Here is a 27,807-nt window from a genome sequence, read left to right as displayed (position 1 = left end):
TTTAACTATGTAAACATTGACCATGGCTGGGATGCAGCTAATATTTTTCACTTTCAATGTTTTATGATTAGAATTTTTTATATCCTAATCTGCAAATTAAGTGGTAAATAGCAGCCTGATACAAAAACAAATGGTACAATGTGACTAGGTAGTGTAGGATGAAAATACCTCAAAATAAAATTTAGGCCCAGTTACTTCCTGAAACAACTGTTTACTTCAGCTTTGTAAAGACCTACACACAAAAACAGGAAACAATATTAACATAGAGCATCTGAGAGAAATACAGATTAGTAAATGATTTATATTGCACAGTTGAAAGGAAGTTCTGGGGCCACGTCTATAACCTGGAGCGCGTGGACCAACAGTGGATGAAGTGCTACCTGCAGACAGAGGCCCCGTCACGTGACCAGTCAGCTGGTGTTCAAGCACATCCGCCTGACCCGCGACTGTTTACAAACCAGCGGAGAGGAGCCGACGCGTCAGAATGAGGAGTCCTGCGTGAACCGAGCAAAGGTATCTGACCCACACCGGGAGTCTGGTCACCGCTGACCGGGCTGTCGTTCCTCTGTGACACCGGGCACACTCCTCCAGCCTCCGGAGAGCGGGGGAAGCTTTTCTCCGCTGCAGCTGCGCGTGTTATCGGAAGTAGCGACAGGCCCCGTCGGTGAGCAGCTCGTTAACACCCAGGAGGCTAACGTCATATTAGCTTTACCTGCTGTCGGGTGTCTTCCCCGGGCTCCACCGCCACCTCCACCATGTACCCGCGGTGTCATTCAGCTAAGTTAGCCTGCATTAACTCCTCTAGCTAGCGAGACACAAGTTAGCTTAGCTGCTGTTTGGCTCTGTGCCTCCTCCAGCAGCTTCCTCCGCCTGCATCGATAATCCCTCTGCCTGTCACCGACCGTGGTGCATCGGACACTGTGTGCTTTTAAACCGCAGTCCCACCGCCGTGACTGGCTGCGAGTCACGATTTGAAATAACTTGATTGAAAAGTGAGACTTTAATGTTTGCAGGTGCAGTTTTAACTCAGCGCCACCGTGGGTTAACAGATTTGCGTGATGGGTTTAAGGGCAGTGCGGATTGTTGGGAAAAGCTAACACTGGCTCTCTGCACGGTTTAATGCCTTGTCACACCTCTCCATAATAGTTCACTGTACATGTAAGAACAGTAATAGTACGAATAACACTAAATGAAGGTGATCCCAGAGAACAGTGCGACTGTCTGAAGCATAAAGGGAAGTCGAGGTTGTGTTGTAAACCCTTAAGGTCCAGAGAGGAACATGCAATTCACATTTGCTGCAATACACCACAGTTGCAGTGACAGGAAGTACAAGTATTTAAATCAGTGCTGGGGTTATTCAAATTCAAAATTGTTGTATTCGCTGAACTTTAGTTCCACCGTGTTCCTGGAAGTTGGATTGTTCCTTCCTTGTTCTTCTTTAGTGCAGTGATGCCAAACAGTACTGGTTTGTGACCTGTTAAAACAAAGCGTCTTTCCACCTCTGTGCACAAGTTGAATAAGTTATTAGGTGGTTGAGTGGTTGTACCGGAGTGACCCCCCCCCCCCCCCCTGCACTTTGTTTTATAATGCCACCTCCGCACAACTAAATGTATTACTGCACTCAGAATTTTCTTTTCCACTTCAACGTTGCCATATTGCAGTGAAATTGAATCCAAACCTGGTTTGTAGTTCCTCCAAGGAGTTTTATGTTTTCAACTGCATATGTCCTGCCCAGGGTCTCAGAAGAATTCGGCCTGGACGTTCTCCAGGGTTAGGTTTAGGGTTAAGGGTTAGATCCAGATTTACTTATTTTTATTGCAAGAAAGATTTTTTAAAATTTTTTTTTTTACATTTTCTCTGTTGTCTCAGGGGAATTAATTCATGGATTGTGATGGCACATTCAGGAAACTGATACCTTGAGTGTGTGAAATCTGGTTCAGCTTGATTAAATTTAAGGGCCTTGGCAGAAGTAGGCTCTCTACTGCTCTCCATTCTAGTTTGAACAGTCTGGAGAGCCCCCTGGAGGTAATATCATTGATTAATCCACAGGGGGAAAAAAACTTGGATTAAAGGAAAAACATTCCATGCTTCACATTTATCTTGTGACTCAGGCGCCGTCACCCCACAGGTTTTGCACCATTGCTCTGGTAACTTGTATGCAGACAGGTTTCATTTCATACACAGTCAACACCCTGCAAGTTCACAGTAATTTTCCAAGGTTGAGGTCCCTAAGCATGCTCTCCGCCTCTCACGGAGCATGTGACCACCGTGAAGGCTCCTGGGCTCTCACTGTGTGCAGAAGTAGAGACATGTGAGTTTGTTTAGCTGGGGTGTTTGACTTTGACTAAACGGCAATCTCTCACCGCTGGTTTGCTAAATCCAAGTTCTGTGTCTTTTCCTGAATCTATTCTAGATTAGATTTCTCTGGTAATGGTTTGGCTAAATAAGGACAAGTGGACCGGTTCAGCTGATGACTAATGTCATAAGTGAATCCTCAAAAGACTGACAAATGATTGAAGGCATTTTCTAGGGCTGAAACAAGCCTGCGGCCTGTTCATTTCAGGCGAACTACACTACATCTAGCTACATCTCTAAATGGAAATTCTTCAGATCACTTCAGCAAAACATTTGACACACTTTGCTTGTCTAATCAGGGTTTAGTTTCTGAATAGTTTAGCCTTTGTCCCTTTAGGCAACAAGCTTTCTTGTTTTTTTTATTTCACCTCACAGTTCTTTAGTGCCAATACGTGACCAAATCCTGCCTCTTGGCTTTAAAGAGAGAGAACGGCTTCTACTTTGTCAACATGGCTGCCAAATTGAACGTGAGCTTCTTGCTTCCATTGCTTTACAGATGAGAAACAGTTCTAAAATGTTCTCATGACACTGGAGAATGTGATGCTGCCTGACCTTTGAGAAAAAAAACAGAAGTGGAGGAAGGTTTTAGACTCAAATCCAGTGTGTTGTTCCTCTTAAGGTTGAATGTGTGTAGAAGGAAAGGGAGAGTGAGGTATTACAAATTATTGAAGGTATATTGTTGAAGCCAGGCCACCAGACCTTGTATGCTTGATATAGTCCTAAATGTTGACATTCTACGTTCATAATCAGACATGAGGTGTTGCCTTTTAAAAAGAAGTCTTGATGTATGTTACCAAATGATCTATTTGAATTCAGCATCATAGACTGTTAAGCTGTAAATCTCAGGAACAGATCCTTGACTTCAGAACAGATGGACGCGGTGTTATTTTTCTGCTGATTTATTTATGCATTTCATTATGTATTGATTTGATTATTTCATGAAAGATTCTTGATTTGAATTATTGAGGTGTCTCCAGGTGCTGGGGAGTAAATTATGCAGAAGCTAATTTGCCTTGATTATTATGTACTGTAGTAAAGTTTGGGATGTCGTTGAAGAAGTAATGAAGGCTAAGAGAAGACTCTGCTCCAGGCGAGACTGTGCCAAAGCGGCAAGGCCTTGAGTCTTTCACCCGCATCATCTTTCACTTGCTCACAAAGACTTTCACACACTCACACACACACACACACACACACACACACACACACACACACACACACACACACACACACACACAGAGGACATACCTGCTCAAAACACACTGAGTGATCTGTAAACGCCTCCTCAGAAAGAGTTTTTTATTTTTAGAAAGAAGGGACAAAGCGCTGGATGTGTCTGCAGGCCTTCGGGAAAGAGAGAGGCTTAAAATATATTTTGATTCTTCAAGTAGGTCAAATATATGACAGATATAGTGCTAATGTGAATTATCACTCCCTTAGAGTGGTGGCTACTTTTGTATTTACGGTTGCTCACTTTTATATCTTTCATGCTGATCTTTTACAGTCAAACTGAAAGACAAGCTATTATTGGAGGTAGACAGTCACAGCATTCCTCTATTTTTTTCCCTACAGTTGTGGATTAGTTCCGATTATTTAATGGTATAATGTGGTTCTTATGAGGGAAGGGAGGAAAAGCGCGATGACTTAAGGAGAGCATTAGTCTTCCTGGAGAACAGATGTTTCCTAACAAAACAGGCACATACATTATGCATATAAAATAATTTCTATTTTGATGGCATGTGTAGCTGATTTATAGAGCGGTTTTCCATTCACATGGTTAATAGGTTTAAGAGATGCCATTGTTGTGTTATTTCCACAATTTATAAGCAAAAAAAAAATCATAATGCTCACTGGAAGCTTGCTATTCTCTAGGCCTGTGTATTAGGCTAACCATATTCATAAACATAGGAATAATCTCAAGCCGGATAAAGAACGCAGGCAGAAATGGTGGTTAACCTAAATTGTGATGTCTCAACGAGAAAGTTAAACTTTTCTCAGAGCTGGGATCTATTTTTCTTGCATGTACTTTAAAAATTGGTATTTGTGTTTAGCGCATGATTTGTCACTATTAAAATAGACCCTGAGATCATTACGATACAGATTTTTACATGGAGCCTAAAATAAAGCAGAAAATCAGACCAGAACGAGACTGAAACAGATCAGCAGATTAATTCTCATTTAATAAACTGATAAATCAACTGTTCTTTGTCTATAATCAATTCATTGTTTCGTTTCTATGTTAGAAAATAAGGATGTTTTATAAGGATAAAAAACAGACCGACACTTCAGAAGCTAAAACCAAAGAATGTTCTGTACTTTGCTTAATATATTATAGAAATAATCAAAACTAATTATATGTTTATCAGTTAATCAATTGATGTCAATTTGTTTCTTCACTTCTCTCTAGACTCTTTTCTACATTAGCACATTGCTGCAGTTGTTTATTCAATATTTTACAGAATTAACTGTTACAATCTCCTCACCTCTATGCACTGTGATCTGATTCGTTGGTTAGACATCTGATTAGATGTGATTGGTTGTTGTAGCTATCATGACTGTCTTTGCAAAGGTCTGGTGGTAATGATTTAAAACTTCTTCCTGAGTAAATGTGCAGTATATTTGCATTATATAAGAAACAATGGATTTTCCTGAAATGGTTAATACGATTGCAGATTCACTGCTGTGTTTATGTTATGCAAAGACAAGGCTGTTGACATCAGAATATTTAATTAACACACTAATTTGCAGACTTAATGACCTCATTAGTAATACTCCTTACGTTTAATATATCACAGTGAGCATGGTGGAGCATCAGGCACCTCAAGTGGCTCTTGTCAATTTATGCCGTTCTTCACCGACTCTCAACAGCGTCTTGGTTTTATTTGATGCTGTCCTGTTAAATGCAAAAGGTGGGAAAACTGTTACCACTTTGTAAAAAGTCACAATGTAACAAAAGCTTTTTGACATGTATTTGTTTATTAGTTAAAAGTGGGATGCATCCATTCATTATCTGTACCGCTAACCCTTTGAGGCTTATGGAAGGAACTGAGCACTGGGCGAGAGGCTCCCTGGACATGTCACCAGTATATCCAACATTAGGAGACATTCAACCATTCATAGTCACCAATTTGCACCCAATCTGACGTCTCAGGACTGTGGGAGGAACCCATTGAAATCTAACACAGAGACCACATGCAAACAATTCACATTAAGACCCCTCAAGCTGGGATTCGAACCAGGAACCACCTTGCTGTGCAGCATCAATGCTGACACCAGTGCTAAATGAATGTGACGTTCAAATGGTGGATTTATTATTGATTAGCTCATTGATTCTGAGGCTACCTTGTGTCGTCACTTTTATCACTGGAGTTAAGAACATTCAACAACTGTGTTTATTTCTGCTGACTAATGACAAAGTGATTGAAGACCCTTGTCCCCCCTAACTTTCATTATTGTTTCCTCCTCTTGCAGAATCATCCTTTTCTTCTGAGTCTTGTGCCGTGGAGAATAACCAGGCGGTGACAGTAAGTGCTGTGATAACGGTTCAAGTGGGATTTCACTGTTGGGGATATTTTACCGATCACAACGGCTATCGGAGAGGGTCAGGGGTCGGCTAGAGTTAGGCCATAGATCAGCACTCCACTTCGAAATGACTTAAAGGGGGAGTTAACTGTCAATAAAAAATTTCTGACTGAAGGTCAGTCTCCTTATCAGTGGAGTCATTCGTCAAAAGTCATGCATCACTGGAGGTGTTCGTCTGTAGATCTGGTAGTCTCTTCTCTACATGTTATTTAGTTTTATCTAATCTGTGATTTAATTCTGCGTTATATTTGTCTTTTTCTCCTCCTCAAGGTCCGGCTGGCTCGTGGCCATGCAGCATCCCAATTTTGAAACTCGCCATCCGCTCCAGACAGAAGAGCAGCAGGAGACGGGGTTCGACCCGCTACAAAATTTCAACAAGAACCGCAGCAGTATGTCAGCCTACATTTCCCGTTTTCATGCAATGTGTTGACAGACTCCAGAGAAGGTCTGCACTTTCTCCAGAGTTGCTTTTCACCTACAAAAGAATGCAGTAGGAGCTTCTCCGGTCAGATGTGATTACAACAACGCAGAAATCTCTGGAGCGTTAGGGTGAGGGGGTGTAGCAGCATGCAGGAGGCTTGAGTATAAATTCCGCTGCTAAGATCACAGGTTTTGTTTACTGCAAATTGACACTCGTTCTATCACACAGCCCCTTTAGATAATGTGAGGAGATTATCTGGAGTTCAGTGCATGTCTGAAAGCAGATCTTTTTGCGTATCTGTTGTGTTTTCGTGTCCATTTTTAGAGTCAGGCGCCCTAACACCTTTCAGTAGATGAGTTACAGAGTGCAAAACACAGTCACAATAAGTTGAAGTAGTAGATACGAAGAGATAATAAAATTAATTTAGGAGCTGACTATGAGTCACTGACATGGCTGGCGACGCCCCCGGGCTGAGGTGTTTTTATGTTTACGCGTGAGAGAGAGATAATGTTGGGGGTTGACATGTTGTGGAACTGATGAATATTCATGCTGAGTGTCCCTGTGGAATGATCTACTCCTGTAACTAATGTTGATAGACAGCTCCATGACTTGGATGTGTGTTCACCTGCAGGCCAAATTAGACATATTACCCACCAATAAAGACAAAGAGAATTACTTTGTGCTGTCACTTTTCCTGCTTCCGGCTCTTTTGCATCTCCTGCATGACTTGGAAATAAGAAGCTCAGAACATAAATCATGTGTTGTTAGGTAGCAGTAGACAGGCCATCTTGTCATGATGGTTTTCAAATGTTATGTTGTATATGGGCCTGTGTTCACAAGCTTTAAAGATTATTGATGTCAACTTTTAACTCCCCATCATCACTGGTTGTTTATATCACCCCTTGTGGTTGTGTCTGTGCCTGTTTTAACAGGAGGATCTCTTGACAGCAGCAGTTACTCACAGTCTCAGTCAACCTTCCTCTCATACAGGTGAGTGTTTTCCTGTGGTTTAGTGCGTGTTTGCTTTCCCTGGTCCGACACACAGCTCAGCTTTTGCTGCTGGATGACACATCAGATGGAATACTGTGCCCAATTTGGGTTGAGAAGCTCATAAATCTCCTGGTCCTCTGCCTTCACTCCCTTGCACAGGAATGAATGGGACGACCTGTTCCTCAACAGTAATTACCTGGCCAGGATCCGGCAGGCAGGAATCAACGGTCGACTGAGGAGCAGCCGCTTTCGGAGCGTCTGCTGGAAGGTAACTGCCAAATGGATCAAGCAGTCCTATCGAGTTTGATTAAAGGGGCTTTGCCAATTTCCCTGTTTCAGAAAAGTCTGCATTCCTGGCATCTTGCAGGGCTTTTTTTATTTATTTTTTTAGTTTGGGAGGAAAATGCAGACCTGAGTTTAGTTCTGAAAGTGTCCAATTTCTGTAGGCTTGTGACTTCTGAGAGATAGAAATTCTTGTAGGTAGCATTAAATAACTTTGTGTCTGCAGCTGTACCTTGAGGCTCTTCCTGAAGACAAGGGGCAGTGGATCAACAAGACCAAGGAGCTCCGGGCCCAGTATGAGAAGATCAAAGACACGGTGAGAGCACCACTCTGTGGCCAATTCCTGCAGCGTGAGGAGAAAATAGGTTGCAGTAGCTTCTGGGGATTCAGCTGTAATCTGTGGACTATTGAGGCGTAAATTATCAGCCAAGTTATTTTGTAATGTCAGCCGCCACAGATATTTTTAACTAAATAGAACTTTATTCATCTACACTGAAGAATAGTAAGGTCACAATATGGTCGTACATGCAGACAAATGAACTGTGCTCACCGATCTGTTCTGCATTCTATGGTCTCAGCACATCACTAACCCTCGCAAGGCTGCAGGCCAGCAGGACCTGGTGGTCAACAACCCTCTGTCTCAGGATGAGGGGGTAAGTTTGTGTGTTCGTCTCCATCTTGCATTTGCGTGTCAGTTGTTTCATATTTGCATGTTGGAATTAATAATAAAGAAATACATTAAAAAATGTATGTTTTATCCATGTCTCATCTCATAATTTGCATACTATTTTACCAAGACACAAGAGTAACACAACATATTTTAGACAAGTAACAGGGAAGCTGAAAAAAAACGATGGTATTATTATAGAGACAACATTGACGCACCAACAGTTTCTTTAGTTACTAGTATTGCTTTAAAATCCTTTTAGTCAGTTTACAGCAGGTCATCTTTAATCATCTTAAAAATGTAAAAATGTATTATTTTTCTATATACAAGTAGTTTCAGTAAGTTTCTCAAGTATGTACTCAAGTACTTGACCCTGTCTTATTTTCACCTCCAATTTTCAGAGTCTGTGGAATAAGTTCTTCCAGGATAAAGAGCTGAAGGGGATGGTCAAACAGGATGTGTTGAGAACGTCAGTATCATCATCTTTCTATCTATTTAGTTTGAGTCAGAATGATGTAAACACACACCTGCTCTCTCTATTTTTTTCAAATAAAACTGTTTAAAACTATTTCCATCAGGTTCCCTGAGATCCGTTACTTCCAGGATGAGGATGTGAGGACCAAGCTGACGGACATTCTCTTCTGTTATGCCAGAGAAAATGAACAGTTACTGTATAAACAGGTACGAACAGGTGCTTTGTCCCTAACACCTGATTCACTGAACTGAAAGGTTTAAAGTCTGAACATTGTTGTTTCTTCTGGATGCTGATAGTGTGTGTGTGTGTGTCTCAGCACCCAGTGTCTACAGACAAAAGAACAAAATGCCTTTGTAACCTAATCATTATCAGTGTCTGTAACAGGTGCCAGCGAATAAATAGTCTACTACAGCATATTTTTTGTAAACTGGAAGTGACATATGGCCGGGCAGTGGCTAACAATATCTAAATTAAGGCTGTCGTCATGGATTAGAAACCTCGTGCATCACCATTAAAGAAGGACTGACCACAAATTAACCATATTTTCTCCCTCCCCCTGCCCCCTCACGCCTTCCACTCCCTCTACCTCTGTCTCCTCCTGTCCTTCTGCAGGGGATGCATGAGCTGCTGGCTCCCATAGTGTTCGTGCTGCACTGCGATCATCAAGCTTTCCAGCATGCCAGCGAGACGGCCAGCCCCAGGTCAGCTCCTCACTGCGGTGAACTGGGAACTTTCACCTGTTTGTTGTCCTAAACACCCTCAGACCCTCCTGGGCTTCACTAGCTTGTGCTCTTTTCAGGACCTAAAATAGTTTTGTGTTTATCTGGGGAAGGATCAATCTAAGGGGTCGTTTTTTTTTTCTTCCCTCTACAGTGAGGAGATGAAGTGTTTGTTGAACCCAGAGTACCTGGAGCACGATGCCTAGTGAGTACTGCCTTAAAAAATGTATAAATATGTGATAGGGAAGATCTCTGCATTGTTTTTTCATAATTTGATCTCACCTCCACGTACAATACACACATCCACACACTCTCATTAATACACTTCTGTCCTCAGTGCCATGTTCTCACAGCTAATGGATACAGCAGAGCCGTGGTTCTCCAGCTTCGAGAGAGAAGTCAGGAAGGTCAGTCTGATCTGAAGATCTGCTTTTCACAGATGTCATAATTGTTCGTGCATTACAACACAGTTCTAGCTCATTAATGTCATGTATCCATCCCATTAATGTTTAGTACGACAGCAAACACAGCAAACAATTCATTTTGGTACTCCCCTGTAAAGTTTAAGACTGATCAGCTGTCAGTACAAAACCTGAAAATGGCTGTCATGTTTTTTTTTTTAGATTTGCTGTTGCTGATTAACGGTTGTTGTCATTCTTAACTTCAGTGACAAACCCATTCAGTTTCAAAAGCCACTGTGTTTTCCCACTTCGATGCCTTTTAATTTGAACTAACAGCAGTGGTAAATGTTCCACAGTGAGGCTGGTATTAATGAGATAGAATTACTCCAGATTGTGTTTATGCAACACATCCTGTCCCCTGAATCCTTGTGCGTCAGGGTTCAATTTGCATCTAGCATTGTGATCGAGATACAGTGCCTTGCATAAGTATTCACCCCCCTTGGACTTTTTCCCATTATGTACTGTTACTAACTGGAATTCAAATAGACTTAAATAAACTTTTTCCCGTTTGATCAACAAAACATGCATAGTACTTTGGAGGTGCAAAATAAATTTTATTGTGACACAAACAATAATGAGAACAAAAAAGTTGACATCTGTTGGGTGCATAAGTATTCACCCCCCTGTGTCAATACTTGGTAGAACCCCCTTTCGCTGCAATTACAGCTGCAAGTCTTTTGGGGTATGTCTCTACCAGCTTTGCACATCTAGAGATGGAAAGGTTTGTCCATTCTTCTTGGCAAAAAAGATGAAGCTCAGTCAGATTGGATGGAGACCGTCTGTGAACCGCAGTCTTCAAGTCTTGCCATAGATTCTCTATTGGATTGAGGTCTGGGCTTTGACTGGGCCATTTTAAGACATTAACATTCTTTAATCCAAACCATTCCTTTGTAGCTCTGGCTGTATGTTTAGGGTCATTGTCCTGCTGGAAGATGAACCTCCGCCCCAGTCTCAAGTCTTTTGCAGACTGCATCAGATTTTCTTCAAGGATTTCCCTGTATTTGGCTCCATCCATCTTTCCCTCTATTCTGACCAGTTTCCCTGTACCTGCTGAAGAGAAGCATCCCCACAGCATGATGCTACCACCACCATGTTTCACTGTTGGGATGGTGTGCTCAGGGTGATGGGCAGTGTTGGGTTTTCGCAACACATAGCGTTTTGCATTGAGGCCAAAAAGTTCAATTTTGGTCTCATCTGACCAGAGCACCTTCTTCCACATGTTTGCTGTGTCTCCCACATGGCTTCTGGCAAACTCCAAACGGGATTTTTTATGGATCCCTTTCAACAATGGCTTTCTTCTTGCCACTCTTCCATAAAGGCCAGATTTGTGGAGTAGACGACTAATAGTTGTCCTGTGGACAGATTCTCCCACCTCAGCTGTGGATCTCTGCAACTCCTCCAGAGTAACCATGGGCCTCCTGGTTGCTTCTCTGATTAATGTTCTCCTTGTCCGACTCTTCAGTTTGGGTGGACGGCCTCCTCTTGGTAGGTTTGCGGTTGTGCCATATTCTTTCCATTTTCTTATGATGGATTTTATGGTGCTCAAAGAGATGTTCAAAGCTCTGGATATTTTTTTATAACCTAACCCTGCTTCATATTTCTCCACAACTTTATCCCTGACCTGTTTGGTGAGCTCCTTGGTCTTCATGATGCTGTTTGTTCAGTAATGATCTCCAACAAACTCTGAGTCCGTCACAGAACAGGTGTATTTATACTGAGATTAAATTGCAGACAGGTGGACCCTATTTACTAATTATGTGACTTGCAAATGTGACTTGTGAATGCAATTGGTTGCACCAGATCTTTGTTAGGGGTTTCACACTAAAGGGGGTGAATACATATGCACTCAACACTTTTCAGATTTTTATTTGTAAATAATTGTGAAATCCATGTAATATATCCCCCCACTTCCAAATGATGCACTATTTTGTGTTGGTCCATTACATAAACTCACGATGAAATAAATTTTAATCTGTGGTTATACCATGTCAAAATGTAGAAAAGTCCAAAGGGGGTGAATACTTATGCAAGGCACTGTAGCTGTCATTGACAAAAACATCTATTAGTTGATTATTAAAAGTAAATACATTGCACTTCTATTATAGAAAAATGCAGACCATTATTATCATTAGTAACGGACCAGATTTCAATAAATCCTTAGCATGACAAACATGGTCCTACTATTTAAACAGCAAAAACCTGCATAAAGTAAACTGGTCCGACCCAGACAGTTGTCTGCCCTCCCTAAAGGAATCATTTCATTGGCCCCTTTTCACCTGTAAAATTGTTATGAATTGGCCACAGATGCTGCAGCAGTAGGTTTATATAATATACGCAAATAACATAATGATCTCCTCCTCAAGGGTAAGGAGGAGATGCTGACCAGCATCCCGTTCGCTCGGCCCCAGGACGCGGGACCATCTGTTGCCATAGTGACCAAAGTTAACCGCATCCAGGACCAGCTGGTGAAGAAGCACGACGTGGAGCTGCACATGCACGTCAACCGGCTGGAGATAGCTCCACAGATTTATGGCATGTCAGTAGCCACACCTTTTAGCTAAGGATGTCTGAACATTTTCTTCACCCTGTGCACAAATACACTCAGCTTCTCCATCTTTGTGTCCGTCAGCCGCTGGGTGCGTCTGCTGTTCGGTCGCGAGTTCCCGCTCCAGGACCTGCTGGTGGTGTGGGACGCCCTGTTTGCCGACAGCATCACTCTGGACCTGGTGGACTACATCTTTGTGGCCATGCTGCTCTACATCCGGGATGCTCGTACGCTCCATTTGTTACTGAAATGATCCAATAACGCCACGTGTTGTCTTTGCAGCGTATCTCATAAGAAACACTAGACTAGAAGAATGTTATTTCCTCCACCTCATTTAATCAGATGGGGTTATTTTGCTTGAAATAGAATACAGTAGATCCTTGCTGCCTTATATAGATACAAGCAGGATGTAGGTTTCAGTTCGAGGGCAAACATCCCTGGTTTGTCATTTTTTAATCACAGTCACTGAATTCTTGGTTTGCAATAAGCCTGTACTTCATGTCTAAGAATACTTTTGAGAGAAAAACAAAGAGGAAGCTGTTCGTAAGAGAGTACGAGGATACTCGTAGGAGATCTGCAAAGGCTGATGGGAACTCCTAAATTCATTTTTGACACACTTTACTCAATTGTGTCCTAAATGAAGCGGTGCAGCTACCATTGTATTTGCAATTAGTATATGCAATCATGTTTTAGGAGGTCAGAGTACTAATACTATACAAACGTTGCAAAGGAAACTTTAATACTGTTTGAGTGGTAGGTTGGTCCCCGTCCTGAAAAGATCTGAGGGCCATAACTTTAAGACTTAACCAGCATAATTTAGTTAGTTTAAAAGATCACTTTAGAAATCTGTCAAAATCTGACATTGACAAAGAAAATAACATTCTTCATTTGAAGGCGTTCTGTAGTAAGATTGTTCATCAGTTGTCAACTTCACTAACGCTGCATTTGTTCATTCTCTTGTTTCAGTCATTGCTAGTAACTTCCAGACCTGCCTGGGCCTGCTAATGCACTACCCTCCATTAGGAGACATCAATGCTCTGCTCCAAAAGGCTCTCTTCCTCCGAGATCCCAAAGTAAGTAACTATAAAGAAAAAGTGGTATTCATGTTGATTTTGTGTCCATGAGTAACAGTTGTATTGTGTGTTTTTTACACTCCAGTCTTCCCTGAAAGTCCCTCTGTGGTTTTTAACTGTGGCGCTCTCTTTATGCCCGAGCAGACACAATTTGAAAAGGAGAATGGAGAGGGAATTTGAAAAGGAAAATTGTATATATATTGAATATATACACTTTCCTAGAGGTTGTCTTTGGATTCACCTTGGGTACTTGAGCTATATAAATATATATAACACTTCAGTCGTTACATGTTAATGAAATCAAGGCATTTACAGTAAATACACAAAACGTGTGCAAGGTGAATTTCCACAGGTAGATGTACAACAATTACACATGATGATCAGGCCTCTAGATACAGTATAATATACTTAATCAAAGTTAGTTAAGACCTGAAACCTGTCTTTCCGATGCCTTGCAAATATTTCAGAGTTTCCCATTAATAACTATCGCGGCCGGCCATGTTCTAATTTGTCCTCCCACAATTTCATAATGAACCAAAACGAATTTACACCTCCCATAATAACATCTTAGTTAGTGATTAGCTCTGTTGATTCCTGGAGGATCTGTCTGCAGCGCTATTCGCTCTGTGTTTGCTCTGTTTCTCCCTCAGGTCAATAAAGTCATTACTGCCCATGCAGACACGGTGACATTCTATGCAGTTCTCACACACAAGAACTTTTGATTCACTTTCTAATGCGCAGGTTCACCTTTGATACATCCACACACTAATTCTGCCACTTAAGTGGTTTAACACGATTTTTAAGAATATGATACAATCCTCAGATACTGTAGCTCAATAAAGCCAGCTGAGATATTACGTGTTGCCACTTGTCTTTTACAGATGATGCTTAAATCCCATTTAGGTTAATTTTCAGTTGTGTGTGGGTAAGTGCGTCCGTTCTTTGACCACAATAAACCATCTTTGCACAAACATGACCAGGTCGTCGGAGAAGGATGCATTGCAGTGTTGGAGAAGAAAATCTTTGTCCCGAATATGAACATCAAAATCATTTTAGTTGTTAAAATAGGACTGTTTTATTGTGGAGTCTGCTTCTTATTGCAATAGTGGAATTATTATTTGTTATGTTTCGACTGCCAGACGGTGAAAGCACAACTAGATGATTCTACCTCACAAACTTAAAATTGGTTTATGTGAAAATAGTTCAAGCGCAAAATCACTGTTCAGGATGCCTAAAAGAAGATTGCATATTTTTCCTTAAACACACTTTTTTCACTCTCCCGCTCTCTTGCAATCACACACGTGCACACACACACACACACACACACAGAGTTGTCTTACTTGTACTCATACTCAGGTTCACATTTTTATACTGAGCAGTCGCTGTCTGTTATGCGTTTAATCGGATGTAACAGTTCTTTGACTTTAGCTAACACCTGCCTGTCCCTGTATAAACCATTGTGTGTTCCTCATCCACTGACCCATAAACCCAAACACAACAACTCACCACACTCCTGACCACTACTCTCCCTGGGATGAAACGCCAGGAAGGTTCTGATCCAACGTGACAGTGTTTACCTCAGGTGAATGACCATGTCGCACCGGGTCCGCATCACAGTTGCACCTGGGGGGTCGTCATCATCATTAACGTGGGGGGTGTGGGCAGGAAAGTGGCTTGTTTACTCATGAGACATCAAGGCGAACGGGTTGTTTACGTAGTCATGCATAGACAAAGATTCTAGGTCGATGTGTTTACTCTCCTGTGTTATCACGCACAGCAAGGATTTTCGATTTTTGTGTTGACACAGAAAAATGAGTTTGCTCTGTTCTTCACGTTGTAGAACAACCCACGACCTGCGAACTACCAGTTTCAGCAGAACCTGGATTACTATAAAACAAGAGGAGCTGACCTGATGAACAAGACACGGTAAAATACACACAAAGTTGTTCTTCTCCCAAACACACAAACACTGTGTGAACCAAAGAGTTTTCCTGTTTATTTAAATGACTAGAATAGTTCGACAAAAGAAACAACCATTCAATATTAGGCTAATCATTATGTAAAAACTGGTTGTTGGTTACCGATATGGTGTCCTTGTCGGCTGCCATATTGGTTACCATAGCAATTTGGGTTCAGTTTTTCACAGGGGAGAAATTTCAATTAATAATCCATTTTCACATTTCTGAGAAATCAAATGATCATATTTTCTGAGAAATCAATAAACATTTTGAAAAAATTATTATCTCACAATATTAAAGAAAGATTAAATAAAAGAGTCTAGCCCCTGAACCAGATCTGCACAGAAAAATGAATGGGCTCTTCCCTGGGTCATTCTCCACCTCTCCACAAAAGGGACACCCGATTTTGAAATCTTACTTTTATTGGCTCGCCTCTATTTTTGCAACACACAACTTAACCCAAATATAAAGGGATAAAATATCTATCAGTCTGGAAGGATGGAAAACAAATCCAAACCTTGGAAAAGGACTTAGATTTAATGCTGATGTGTTGCTCTCAACTTCCAGTTCCAGTACAAAAACGGCCCCCCTCAACATCAACAAGGTCTCCAGCAGCCTGCTGAGCTTTGGCAGGAAGCTGATCGCTCCGGCCATAATGGGCGGGTCTGGCGGGGTCTCGCCAATCAACAGCGAGGTACACTCCTCTTCCTCCTCCTCATCTACTTCCCCTGCCTCGGCCCCTGCACCCGCCCTGTCTCACCCACTCGCCGAGCCGCCGTCAGCAAGGGCTCCATCGCAGACCCAGAGCCATGCCCAGAATCAGCACTATCGCCTGCTCAAGTCCGAGAGCATGCCCGTCCAACTCAGCAAAGGTGAGTGACTGGACGTGTGCAGGATTTTCTTTCAGGACAACTTTGGAAGAAGCAGCTACTCATCTGCTGAATCCAGTTTGCAGTTGTTTATCTGGTGAATTATCTGCATGTTCACATTAACACCATTACACATGAGCTGAATATCAGTTAATAGGAGGACTGCACGATTAATCATCATTTTCATTCACAATCTTGATTCAGATCCCTCTTCAATCTCTGTTTTATATGACAACCATCCTGCTTTGTTTGCATTAGCAGGGAGAGACGCTCCTTTACCTGGTGCACCCAATGATGATCTTTAAACCAGGAGACTGGGAAGATTTGAAAACAAAACTAATGCACGTGTTCAAGAACTGATCTAAATTCAGATTTGAAAAACTGCCATTCGCATATTATTGGTAATTGTGCAGATCTGGTTGGTCTTTGGTTTGTTTGGCTTTGGCATCATCATCAGCGTTGGCTCTCCTGTGTTAGATGCAGGTTCAGGTGGAGCGTCTAGGGTCTCCCTCCCAACCCCGACTCACACTGACACACAAGGTAACTGCTGCCAACCGCTTGTGTGATTCACCAACACCCCCCCCCCCTCCGCCATTCGCCTGTGCTTGTTGCGTGTCTGCATGTTAAGTTTGTCGTTGTTTGGTCATCTGTTGTTGCCGCTTTGATAACAGTACAGTATTAGAGTAAATGGACACAGCATGTGATACCAAAGGGTGACCAGCAGAGGGAGATCACAGCTTGCCTCAACAGTGGAAATGACTGATGGTATCATGGACATTGAAGTCTTCGGCCTTCATAGATTTTAAACTTGTGATCAGGCTCCTATGTGCTTTGTTTTTAAAAAGATTGCTGTTGTCGTCTCTCACGTGTTTGCAAGTTTTCGCGTGTCCTTTTTACTTACACAGAAACTCAAAGACAATGTTGTTGTTTTTTATCCACTGCTTAGCCAATGGACTCCAGAATAATTATAGACCAGAAGTCTTTAATTATAATTAGTTAATACATTAGTGAGTTCATATATTAATAAATAGAAAATGGTATTAGATATTTGCATTTGAATGATGAGGACTAATTCACAAATCAGCAGTGGCCAATCAGAGGTGCTGCAGCTGTTCCGTGAGTTTGACATGATTTAATCATCAGGTGACATAGTACTTACACATCTTTGCACCAGTTAAAATGATATGCTAAAAGTCAATTAGTATTCAATTTTTAAATAAATGTATTCATCATTTGAGTTTTGAATAAGGACAGAGTAATTTATTTTCAAATTTAATTATCTTTTTTTTCTCCCATTTGAGTGGATTTGTGTATAATTTAAATGCAGAACATTTGATTAAAGAGTTTAAAACAATCTTTTGATTTGAGTTAAAAACTGTGAAACTCTTTATATTTTTCCTCCAGGCTTCACATTCTACTTGTACCCTTCCGCTCTTTAATTTCAATATTGGATATTAAAATGCTTTAGCTATAATTAGTATTTCTTTAAGTGCAAAGACATTTTAACCAGTTTGCCTCTTCATTGTGCCTCATTCTCATTGTGTTGACTTGTCATCTTCTCTCTCTCTCTCTCTCTCTCTGTCCCTCTCTCCCCCTCCCTCCCTCTCTCTCTCAGGGCAAAGCTCCAGGACGGTCAGCTCCTCTCCGAGCATAGAGAGTCTCTCTGGTGGGCGGGCCCAATCCACCGCCTCTCCGCCCCTTCCTCCCTCCAGAGGCAGTGACGTCAGCACATCCTCACCTCCGCTCTCTGCTACCAAGAAAGACTCTTTCTTCAACATCACTCGCTCCCGCTCCCACAGCAAGACCATGGGCAAGAAGGAGTCGGTGAGCTGTTCGGTTTGTCAGTTTTTTCTACTCCCCACTTGTCAGAGTGCTGTTTCATCTTCTCCTCTCCGTCACTAAGCTCTTTTTGTTCCTCTCTAATCTGTGGCGTTCGTGTACCTAAGTGTGTACTTGTGTGTGTTTATCAATAGGAGGATGATCTGGAAGCCCAGGTGTCTTTCCTGCAGGGACAGATCAACGACCTGGAAGCCATGAGCAAATTCTGTGCCAAGATGATGAACACGCACATCTGTGAGTTCAGCTGTAGATCTGCGGCCATTATTATTCATAGTATCATTAATTTGGCTTCACTGTTGGTCCGTTGATTACAGACAGTTTAAGTATACAAAACGTTTTGCATTCCATCGTATTGCTTTTTGGGAATAATAATGGACTCCGAGATGTTCAGATTATATATTCAACCAATAACGAGTTGTTGATTATTTGAGACGACTCACGTGGATGATGTCATAGCTCATTAACTATATGTCCACAGGCAAAATCCAGGAAGTTATTCTGCAAGAAAACCTGGAGAAAGAGGATGAGGTCCTGGTGTCACTAGCTGGTCTCAAACAGGTGAGTGCCATGTTTATGTCTGTATGCACGAGGAGCATTAACGTTCAGGCTTTATGTTTCTGATCATGCTCTTCTTCCCTGTGCAACCTTTTCTGGTTTCTGCCTTGATCCTCTCAGATCAAAGACATCCTGAAGGGGGCGCTGCGCTTCAACCAAAGTCAGCTGGAGGCGGAGGAAAACGAGGAGATCACCATTGCCGATGATCACTACACCTCCATCGCGGCTGCTGAAAAGGCTCGAGCTGCCATCAATCACCAAGGCGACCACCAACAGAAAGAAAGCAGCAGGCCGAGCCGGGATTCTGATCTGGACGGCAGCCTGAGCACGGAGGAGCAGGAGCAGGAGCAGGAGCAGGAGCAGGAGCAGGTGCAGGTGCAGGAGCAGGTGCAGGAGCAGGCCACGACGCCAGCTGAGCAACAGGTTAATAGTTGATCACTCATCTTGTAAGCTTTCAAATTAAAAGCCCCGCACTTATTTTGGCTGTATTAGTATCAACTACATGACACTCAGTGTTTAAGATGAGTTTTGAGGTTCTCATTGTCTGACCTTATGATTCAGTCTTTAATACTTCTTTTGAATCTGATAGCTTTCATGTAGTTCGATTTGAAGCAAAGGTTTAAGGAAATTATACAGAGAACTTTTTAAAAAACAGTTCTCCAATGGGCCAAATTTTCACAGATACAGAAGCACATCCCTCCCTTGACTGCTTTATGCTTTAAGACTAAACAAGCCGCAGGGAGCAATTACACAGCTTTAACTCATGCACACAATTTGAACTGATGTGCAGGTGACGTCTTTCCACGGCTCCGAGGTTAAAAACTGGGACGACTACATCCTTGTGTCCCAGGATGGGGACCTGCAGGCTCCTGAGGGGGGAGGAGCCGGAGGAGAAAAGGCCTCAGCTGAGCAGACCCCTCCGATCAGGCGAGGGCGCGGCCTTGTACGCTTGGAACCCGAGGGCGAGGCCGGGACCTTCCACGACCCGCTGATGGCCGCCATCACCTCGGGCTCCTCGAGCCCGGACGAGGGCTCCACCAACAGCAAGGACTCTGACTTCACCATCGTGAACCCGAACGACCTGTGAACAAGCAAATCAGCCCTCATTCCTCTTCTTCTTCCTCTTCTTCTTCCTCCTGTATCATCTCCCCCTCTGAGGGTGTGATCAAAGAAAACTGACTCGGGGTCAGAGAGGGGAATCTTGCAGATTTGGTTGGATCACCACTGGAGCTGCTCTCAGCTAGAATATTGCACATGTGGACTGTGACACTTTAAGTCAAATACCTTATACTATGTCTCTTTAACTGTCATCTGTGCCACTTCAGTCCCGTCTGAGCATATTGATGCGATCTCATCTGCCTAATGCCCATCTCCTCATTCATTGTGTCCCGTCACTCATTTAATTGTAGTGCTCTGCTTCACAGAGGGAGGGCGCCACTGTACTGCTTAACCATGTCACTACATGATTACTCTGAGAAGCTGGACCTCAAACTGCAGTTTACTGTTGGGGAAGGACACTCTTCCCTTGAGCCTGCTGTACTGATAGAGTGATACTCTGTTTCTTCTCAATGTGGAGATCTGGCCTGTCTGTGATTTTATGTTTGTCTACGTCCTTACAGAGGAAGCGCTCTCCTCTGACTCTCAAAACAACAGGAGAACGTTTTCCCGTCAGTCGTCGAGAGCAGCTTTTCTCCCCCTCCCAAACGAGTGCCTATGACCATTGATCTTCTCTCAACCAAACAAAACCTGACTCTGTGATACTATCCTTTTTTTTTTTTTTTGTCAGATTTTTTTAAAAGAATATTTTTAACCCTTAAACATTTGGTTTCCTGGATAAAATGATTAAATTATGAAATACATCTGTTTCCCTCCCCCCTCCTTTTTTTGTTTTTAAAATCGGTCCCAACGTTGACATTTTAATGTGGAAACTGACACTTCTCATTTCTCACATTACAACTAAGTTGTTCATTGTGGAAACCATGTAAAGCGGCGCACACAGAGATTGTCCCTCTAGCTGCTCGTTCAGCATAATTAACTCTAGACCAATAAAATGACATTGCTCTTGCTACACACTGAAGCTAACGAGTTGTTTGGGGAATGCTTTGCCTGCTCTCGAGAGAATGATGCCAACTTTTCTGTGTAACCATCCAGGCTGAACCGTTGCAACCATATTTCATCAATGTTCGTATTACTTTCTTACTTTTTCACGAGAAACTGCAAAGAAAAGCTCAACACAAGGTGGTGATGAGCTTTTATCAATGTCACATAATCTTCATCCCCCAGATGGAGTTTGCACAGTTATTGTGGAGTTATGGATCTAGCACCAGATATATAAGGAGTGTGGAGAAACCTCACTTGTTTGCATCTCAGTGACAGGGATGCTTTGGGTTTAATGCAAATATAAGCTAACCTACTGATTACACTTTTAATGTCATAGTTAACAGTTGTTAATTAGTACCAAACCCAAAGACAAATTAATATTTTGAGTTATAGTTTATCCTGACAGTTGCACAAATATCAGCCAAATGATGTAAGTTATATAAATATAGATGCTTTACTCCAAACCACAAAAAAACACCCTAATGGATCCAGGGTCCCCGAAGTCAGTATGATTAATATTCTGAGCAGCTCTTCCAATGGTTATTAAGACATTTCAGCTGGACCAAGGTGATGATCATCTCATTATCTCTGCTAAGGAGGTTATGTGTACATTGTGTTTACTAGTTGGTTTGTTTGTGTGCAAGATTGTGCATCAAAATATAATTCTGGCTCTAGTGTATCGGACATCTAGAGTTCCATGTGAACGGGGCAAATTCCTCCTGCTGACGGAGACGATGTGGTAAAGTCTAAAGAGCTGAAAATATGAATTCTGGGATCAAATGTCACAGAAAAAGATCCAAATAATTCTCAGATCTGTTGGTTGAGATCGTGTCTATAATCATCTGTCAATTCTATTGAGCCTGGAAGCTTATAAATGGAGGTTTACTGGAGCTTTTATCTACAGCACTATAGGTTTATTTCCTCATAGAGAGCAGCTGAGTGTCCCCAGCTGTCGTCTCAATGCAGGACTCGTGACACATGTCGGTATGAATGAACGCCCGTCAGCGTGAAGCTCCTGCAGCGGAAACACTGACACACAAACACAAACACACACATCTCATTTCAAAACGAGTTTATTATTTCTAGTCTCCATCCTGACTGAAGAGGAAGGTGATCACCACAGCTGAGCACGTCGAGCATCGTCTACTGCGCCGGCAGCTTGTTTACTGGAATGTTTTCATTTAGGATCAATAACTTATGCTAAAATGTGCTCCACGGCAAAGAATTCAGGAATATTACATAATAAAATACTGTACAGTGTTTTGCAAACAAATGAAGCACTTGACAGCATTTCGTGTTCCCTACAGCGTTTACATTTCGAGTTATGGAGATGAGGCAGTTTTTTTTTCCTCATAATTACAACTAAGGCTTCAGGAAAATAGAAAAATATAGAATACTGTATGTGAGATGGTATTTAGAGGGTGAAGTGGAGGATTTTTCTGGCTGGACAAAAGGGATGAGAGACGTACAGGAGCTGCACTGGTCCAAGAGGTGCAAAGTTAAAACACCCTACCTACTTGATATTGCTGGGAGCTGTATGCAGCTAATTGAAATGCGGGTTCAGTTCAAAGAATTAGAATATTGTGAAAAAGTTCAACATTTTTCATCAGGAATTTACGAAAGTGAAAATTTTACATATTCTAGACCAGTTGTTCTTTAACCTTTTGCACTTCAATGACCTCTTAACTGACACAAACTAGATCACAGACCCCCCACCTTGACAAACATTTGTGGTTTTAGATGTTAGTTCTTCAGGAAGTGTCTGAAATTCAGGAGCAAAATAGTCATTGTTTGTTACATATGGTTGAAATTATAGTGAAAATAAATGATTCCACTTTTTGCCAAACACCCTCTGTAACCCCTCAATAACCCTAAGTGGTCACCAGACCCCACTTTGAGAACTCCCGGCTAATTATACTCATCAAACTAAACTGTTTCAATTATGTTTAAATTTTAATTTCCTTTTGAGTGAGAGTACATTACTTTTCATACAGTATAAATACTGTGTATCTCTATGTAGTTCAGTACACAAACTCAAAACCACAATCACGGGAAAAGGAAATGATCGACACCATCCGTGAGGAGGAAAAGCTACAGGTCATCGCTGGCTGTTCACAGAGCACTGTGCTCATGGGAAGTTGCCCGGAAGGGGAAATGTGCACGAGCAACAGGGATGACCGCGGCCTTGAGAAGACTTTCAAGCAAAAGTTGAATCCAGAACTTGAGAGAGCCAACGACTGGAGGCAGAGGATCATGGGTCATCACACACAGACGTCTTCAGGAAACTCGCTATAACTCGCTACCCTCTTATCGTCTTAGGACATAGGACTCGATGGGGAACAAGGTCTTCCGCATTAGCTTGATGTTAAGTTGCCTACCACCTGTGGATGTTTCTGACATATCTTCAGTTGTGTACCTCATTGTTTTATTAAGGCAGACCCGCCCCGGGCTGGTCAGACCTGGATGCGTGTCCCTAACAGAACTCGACGGCTGCTCAGTTGTCCAAACTCCTTTTCAAATGCAGTCATCCTTGCTGAAGGAGCCCTGACCAAGAAATGAGTGCACAAATGAATGTCCTTTTCAGAAGCCAGACATTTCTGTATTATAAACCCTTTTCGATGATCTTTAGAAATATTTGAATATTTTTTAAATGCTGGATTTGTTATGAACATGAGCTGCACGCTGTAATGATGATCAAAATTAAAAACAAAGAATCTAGAATATATGAAAGTTTCTCTTTTTAAATTACTTTTTGAAAAAAATTACTTTTCCACGATATTCTGTCGATATTCTTTGCGATGCATCCGCACGAGCTGCCAACATTTGGTGGTGGCAGTTTTTGCAAAAGGGTTTTTCTAAGATCTTCTGGCTCTTATTTCTACGTCTCAAATCTCAGAAACATTGCACGTTAGAGGACGATAATAAACATTTGGTGTATTTACAGTTCCATAGAGTACAAACAGCTGAACCTTGGCTTCACATCGAACTACATTCAACTCCTTCATTGTCATTCATCTTCCCGCCTCCTCACAGCGGCCTCTGACGTCCACGGCGTGTTTGAAGTATTACATTCATCAACTTCCTTCTTTTAAAAAACAGGGTACTTGCTATTTAGTTCCTGCAACATTATGAATCCAAGTCATTTGAAGGGTTTGTCACAGCAGCTACAGCGGGGGTGTGGTCGTGGACCCTCCCTCCGTCACTTGCTATGCCGAGGCTCCTCCAGCACTTGAGGTGGCCTTGTCATCCTGGCCTCTCCGGGTTACCGAGCGGACCCTTGTCACTCCCTGAGTCTCCTTGCTGAGGTTTCCGGTCAGAGCCGCGTCGTGGACCTGCTTCGTGTTCTCCTGGACTTCAGCCTTGGCCCGCTTCAGGAGGTTGGCCTGGCCCTGGGTGTGAGAAGGGAGATGAGAAGGGGAGACCAGGAGGGAGGACAGAGGGAAGAAGTGGAGGGAGGGAGGATGAAAGAGCAAAGAGATGAACAAAACAGCTTCAGGCCCAAACAAGTTGAAATTGTCTAACTCCTGAGGCTGTTTGGGTTTGTATGAGTGTGTGTGTGTGTGTGTGTGTGTGTTTGTTTATATATATGTTTGTGTGTGTGTGTTGCTGACCTTAAGGATAGTGATGTTCCAGCTGAAACTTTCCAGCGCTCGGCTGACCTTGCGACCTTTCAGCCCCTCCTTCGCTGCCAGGCTCGGCAGCTTCTCATGAAACTCCATCGCTAGAGTCAAACATGCGCACAGACACACACACACACACACACATTCACACATGAATCATTGCATTTACATACAAGACATGTTTTAAGGTTGGGTTTAGGTTAAGGTTAAGGTTATGTTTATGTTATTGTTAAGTTTATTGCTTACGTTTAGACAAGCAGTAACTCTGGTTCAGGTTGGAGGGGGTACAGAGTGAGGACATTTGGGGAAAGTGAGGACCTTTTAGCCGGACCTCACTTTGTGACCCCCCTTTAATGGACCGTTTGGCGGTTAAGACTTGGTTTAATGGTTAGAATTAGGTTAAGGTTAGGTTAAGGGTTATGTTTGGGTTAGGGTTAGGGTAAGGGGCTAGGGAATGCATTATGCCAATGAATGTCCTCACTAAAATAGCTGTACAAACGCGTGTGTGTGTGTGTGTGATCACTAAAACATATGCTGAAAAAATTGAAGAGTGAATCACTTTCGTATTCCCGACTGATAGTAACACTCTGAACGTTGTGTTACTGCTTTGCGAAAGGATTTGAGATCCAGTAGGTGGTTCCCACACAGTACAGGACACACTCAGTAAACTCACTTATCTCAACTGTCATTTCTGCCTTACCGCGCTGTCAAGGTCCCTATATTCACATATTCCGATACCCCATATCTGATCTGCCTGTGTCACTGAAACCGTTCATAGACTTTCCATCGTCCGCCTGCAGGTTTTAATCTACCACCAGCAGCAGGTGATTCTCGCCTTTCTCCCATCTGGGCCTGAAGCTACATCGATGGAGTCTAATCGGCTCTTTCTCTTCTAATCTCAGTAAATATTATTATATGTGTCTAATTAATCTTAATCTTTACAGAGCTCACACTAGATGCCGAATAGGGAGGAACGTGAGAGAACCAATGAGCTGCAAATGTCACTTTAAGTCTCAGCCGTCACAGAGAGAGAGAAATGTGAAAAGAGAAGTGTGATGGAAAATTCAAAGGATGTAAATTGAATGTAAAATCTTCGTGACAGATGAAGAACGATACAGAGAGAGAGACAAAGAGCCATCTAAGTCAGGCCGCCGGCTAGCCAGTGTGCGTGTGTGTGTGTGTGTGTGTGTGTGTGCGCGTGCGCGTGTGCGCGCGCCATGGAGTTGTGTTGTGTGTCTGTCTTCCTCTGTCCGCCCAGGGCCACTGTCCCACTGTTACCATGGAAACACGGAAGTGGGTTAACACAGGGCACACATCACTTTGAGGCATCGAGAGCCACAGACATTAAACATGCCAAGTTGTGGACCTCGCCCACACACACGTACACACACACACACACAGACACACACAGTAAACAGACTGGAGGAGAGTATGATTTACCAGTTCATCACGTTAATCCCTCTCTGTCATTAAATGTCTGCAAATATGAACACACACCTGCACACACACAAACGCATGTTGTGTTGCTACAGCTCCACATCCACACACACACTTACAGATGTTGCCTGAATAATAACCTTTACCATGCGGTTGCTTGGCAACTCGAAGCCTACGTGCCAATATAGTGTGTGTTTGTATGTGTGTGTGTGTGTGTGTGTGTCTATTTCACTGTAAAACCAAGCAGTAAAAGATATGACTTCTGCTGTTAAACACTCTATAGGAATCTATATAAACATCTGATGAATTGTAAAATCTATACCGCCTGATGTAACTCTCACAACTGTACAGTTCAGGGCCCTGGAGGAGGAGCAGCTGCTCACCTGAGGTTCTTAAAGATTCAGTTCAGCCAACAAACAAACATACGAGGAGAGAAAATCCCATCCTTCCAAAAGATAGCACCACATGCTGGTGGTGGAGAGCGCCGTCGTACACTGCCCCAGCATCTGCCCCAGGGGCTCACCCGAGCTGAGATGTGGTGGGTGTGAGGGGCAGAGCATACAGCATCACTTCAGTTTAATCTTTTATGTTAGTCAGCAGGATAACGCAAAAACAACTTGAGTTTATCATGAAACTTGGTGGAAGGATGTGGTTTGGGTCAGGGAAGAACCACGCTCAGGGGGTGGATCTGAGATTTTCTTTATTTAAATGATATCGTGAGATGCAGCGGTTTTCAACGTTTTCGTTTCTCAGAAAAATTATTCATGGATCTTGATGGAAAAAAAAACAAGGCATGTTTAGGGGACTGATATTTATGAATGTCAATTTGTGCAGATCCATATGAAAATCAGATAAAGTATAAATAAATTGTGAAATTAAGATTAATTTTGGACCTTGGCAGAGGCACGAGTGTCATGATAGTGTCATTATCTATGAAATCAGCTGGTTGTTAAAGAAAATGAAAAAAGAATTCCTGGATCTACTCTAAAATGTAAAGGTTTCTATATTGAGAAACCCCTCGGAAGAAATGTTCTGGAAATCGGGGAAATAGAATTTGCACAATCCTGCTACCAATCAAACAAACACATGTGAAACCATAACCTCCTTGCTGGAAGTAATAATCACAACTCTTCAACAGATAATGTAACATGTAACAACATCAATATCCCCCCCCCCAAAAAAATCTTGGTCTTCTCTTTGCACAGAGGTTAAACGTCTGATCCTGCTGCAGCGATGCAGAAGTGCACTCCAGGGTGTGGCAGCGTGCCATCACATCAAAACTCAGTGAGTGCGGTTTCAAGTGGCAACAGAGGAGCGCACGTCTGACCACATCCAGCCACGCTGATGCTGGGTGTGGTCTGGGGTGAAACACACTCAAGACTTTGTTCCTCTTTAAAAAACTGACTTTCACAGTTAAAAGAGTTGAAGAATCTCCCAAACCTACACGGTTATGTCCATGAGAAGATGAGTGTCTGTCTAACGGAGGAGAAGCGGCTCTCAAACACACCAGCACATAATGCTAATGAAGTGGATTCCCCCCCCCCCCTCTTTCTTTTACCTCGGTGTTCTTGTCTTCCTCTCAACGTCGCCTCCAGCCATTCATCTCTACTGTTCATTTTATTACGGCCTTCTTCTCCCTCTCCGTTTCATGGCTCCCAGACGCCCGTCCTCTGACACCCGCCTCCCCCCTGAGGCTCCCACTGAGTGGCCTGTTTACACTGTCCTTGTTGTACCCCCCCCCCCCCCCCCCCCCCACCACACATACACCACCCATCCTCGTCTTCCAAGCCTCAGAGGTGGACCTCTTTACTCGGAATCACCTGATCGCCATGTTCTCTCTGTGCACACAGGAAGCGCTTTGT

The 27,807-nt window shown here is 42.6% G+C and overlaps 2 protein-coding genes across 5 annotated transcripts in view; one reads left to right on the top strand and one right to left on the bottom strand.

The window, feature by feature from the left end:
* The first annotated feature begins 386 nt into the window (after positions 1–386).
* Positions 387–20,865, top strand: tbc1d5 (TBC1 domain family, member 5). Of its 4 annotated transcripts, none has more exons than XM_053446003.1 (23): positions 387–513; positions 5,824–5,876; positions 6,205–6,323; positions 7,288–7,345; positions 7,505–7,613; positions 7,854–7,943; positions 8,206–8,280; positions 8,696–8,763; positions 8,873–8,975; positions 9,382–9,470; positions 9,643–9,693; positions 9,826–9,895; positions 12,313–12,485; positions 12,579–12,721; positions 13,461–13,567; positions 15,408–15,493; positions 16,093–16,397; positions 16,872–16,934; positions 18,010–18,218; positions 18,368–18,467; positions 18,712–18,791; positions 18,909–19,211; positions 19,579–20,865. In XM_053446003.1, the coding sequence occupies exons 3-23, from the start codon at positions 6,224–6,226 to the stop codon at positions 19,873–19,875; spliced, it is 2,679 nt and encodes an 892-aa protein (XP_053301978.1). In that variant the 5' UTR covers positions 387–513; positions 5,824–5,876; positions 6,205–6,223; the 3' UTR covers positions 19,876–20,865. The 4 variants fall into 4 exon arrangements, with proteins under 4 accessions (XP_053301978.1, XP_053301977.1, XP_053301980.1 ...); XM_053446002.1 differs by having other exon boundaries at positions 18,010–18,230; XM_053446005.1 differs by lacking the exon at positions 16,872–16,934 and having other exon boundaries at positions 388–513.
* Positions 20,866–21,945: 1,080 nt separating this feature from the next.
* LOC128461198 (inactive phospholipase C-like protein 2) overlaps positions 21,946–27,807 on the bottom strand; it is a 27,696-nt gene continuing 21,834 nt past the window's right edge. The window contains exons 11-12 of the mRNA XM_053446001.1: positions 24,500–24,609; positions 21,946–24,277 (exon numbers count right to left, since the gene is read on the bottom strand). Coding sequence (XP_053301976.1) covers positions 24,095–24,277; positions 24,500–24,609 — 293 coding nt within the window. The 3' untranslated portion in view covers positions 21,946–24,094. The remainder of the gene's footprint in view (positions 24,278–24,499; positions 24,610–27,807) is intronic.

Source organism: Pleuronectes platessa, chromosome 18 (genome assembly GCF_947347685.1).
Source record: "Pleuronectes platessa chromosome 18, fPlePla1.1, whole genome shotgun sequence".
Lineage (NCBI taxonomy): Eukaryota > Metazoa > Chordata > Actinopteri > Pleuronectiformes > Pleuronectidae > Pleuronectes > Pleuronectes platessa.
This window is presented reverse-complemented; position numbering and strand designations above follow the sequence as displayed.

Bases quoted from the DNA above. Each gene is read 5' to 3' on its own strand.
- tbc1d5 (XM_053446002.1), top strand. From the start codon at position 6,224: ATGCAGCATCCCAATTTTGAAACTCGCCATCCGCTCCAGACAGAAGAG. The intron at 7,346-7,504 runs GTGAGTGTTTTC...TCCCTTGCACAG, and splicing joins TCAACCTTCCTCTCATACAG to GAATGAATGGGACGACCTGT. The intron at 18,231-18,367 runs GTTTGTCAGTTT...GTTTATCAATAG, and splicing joins AGGAGTCGGTGAGCTGTTCG to GAGGATGATCTGGAAGCCCA.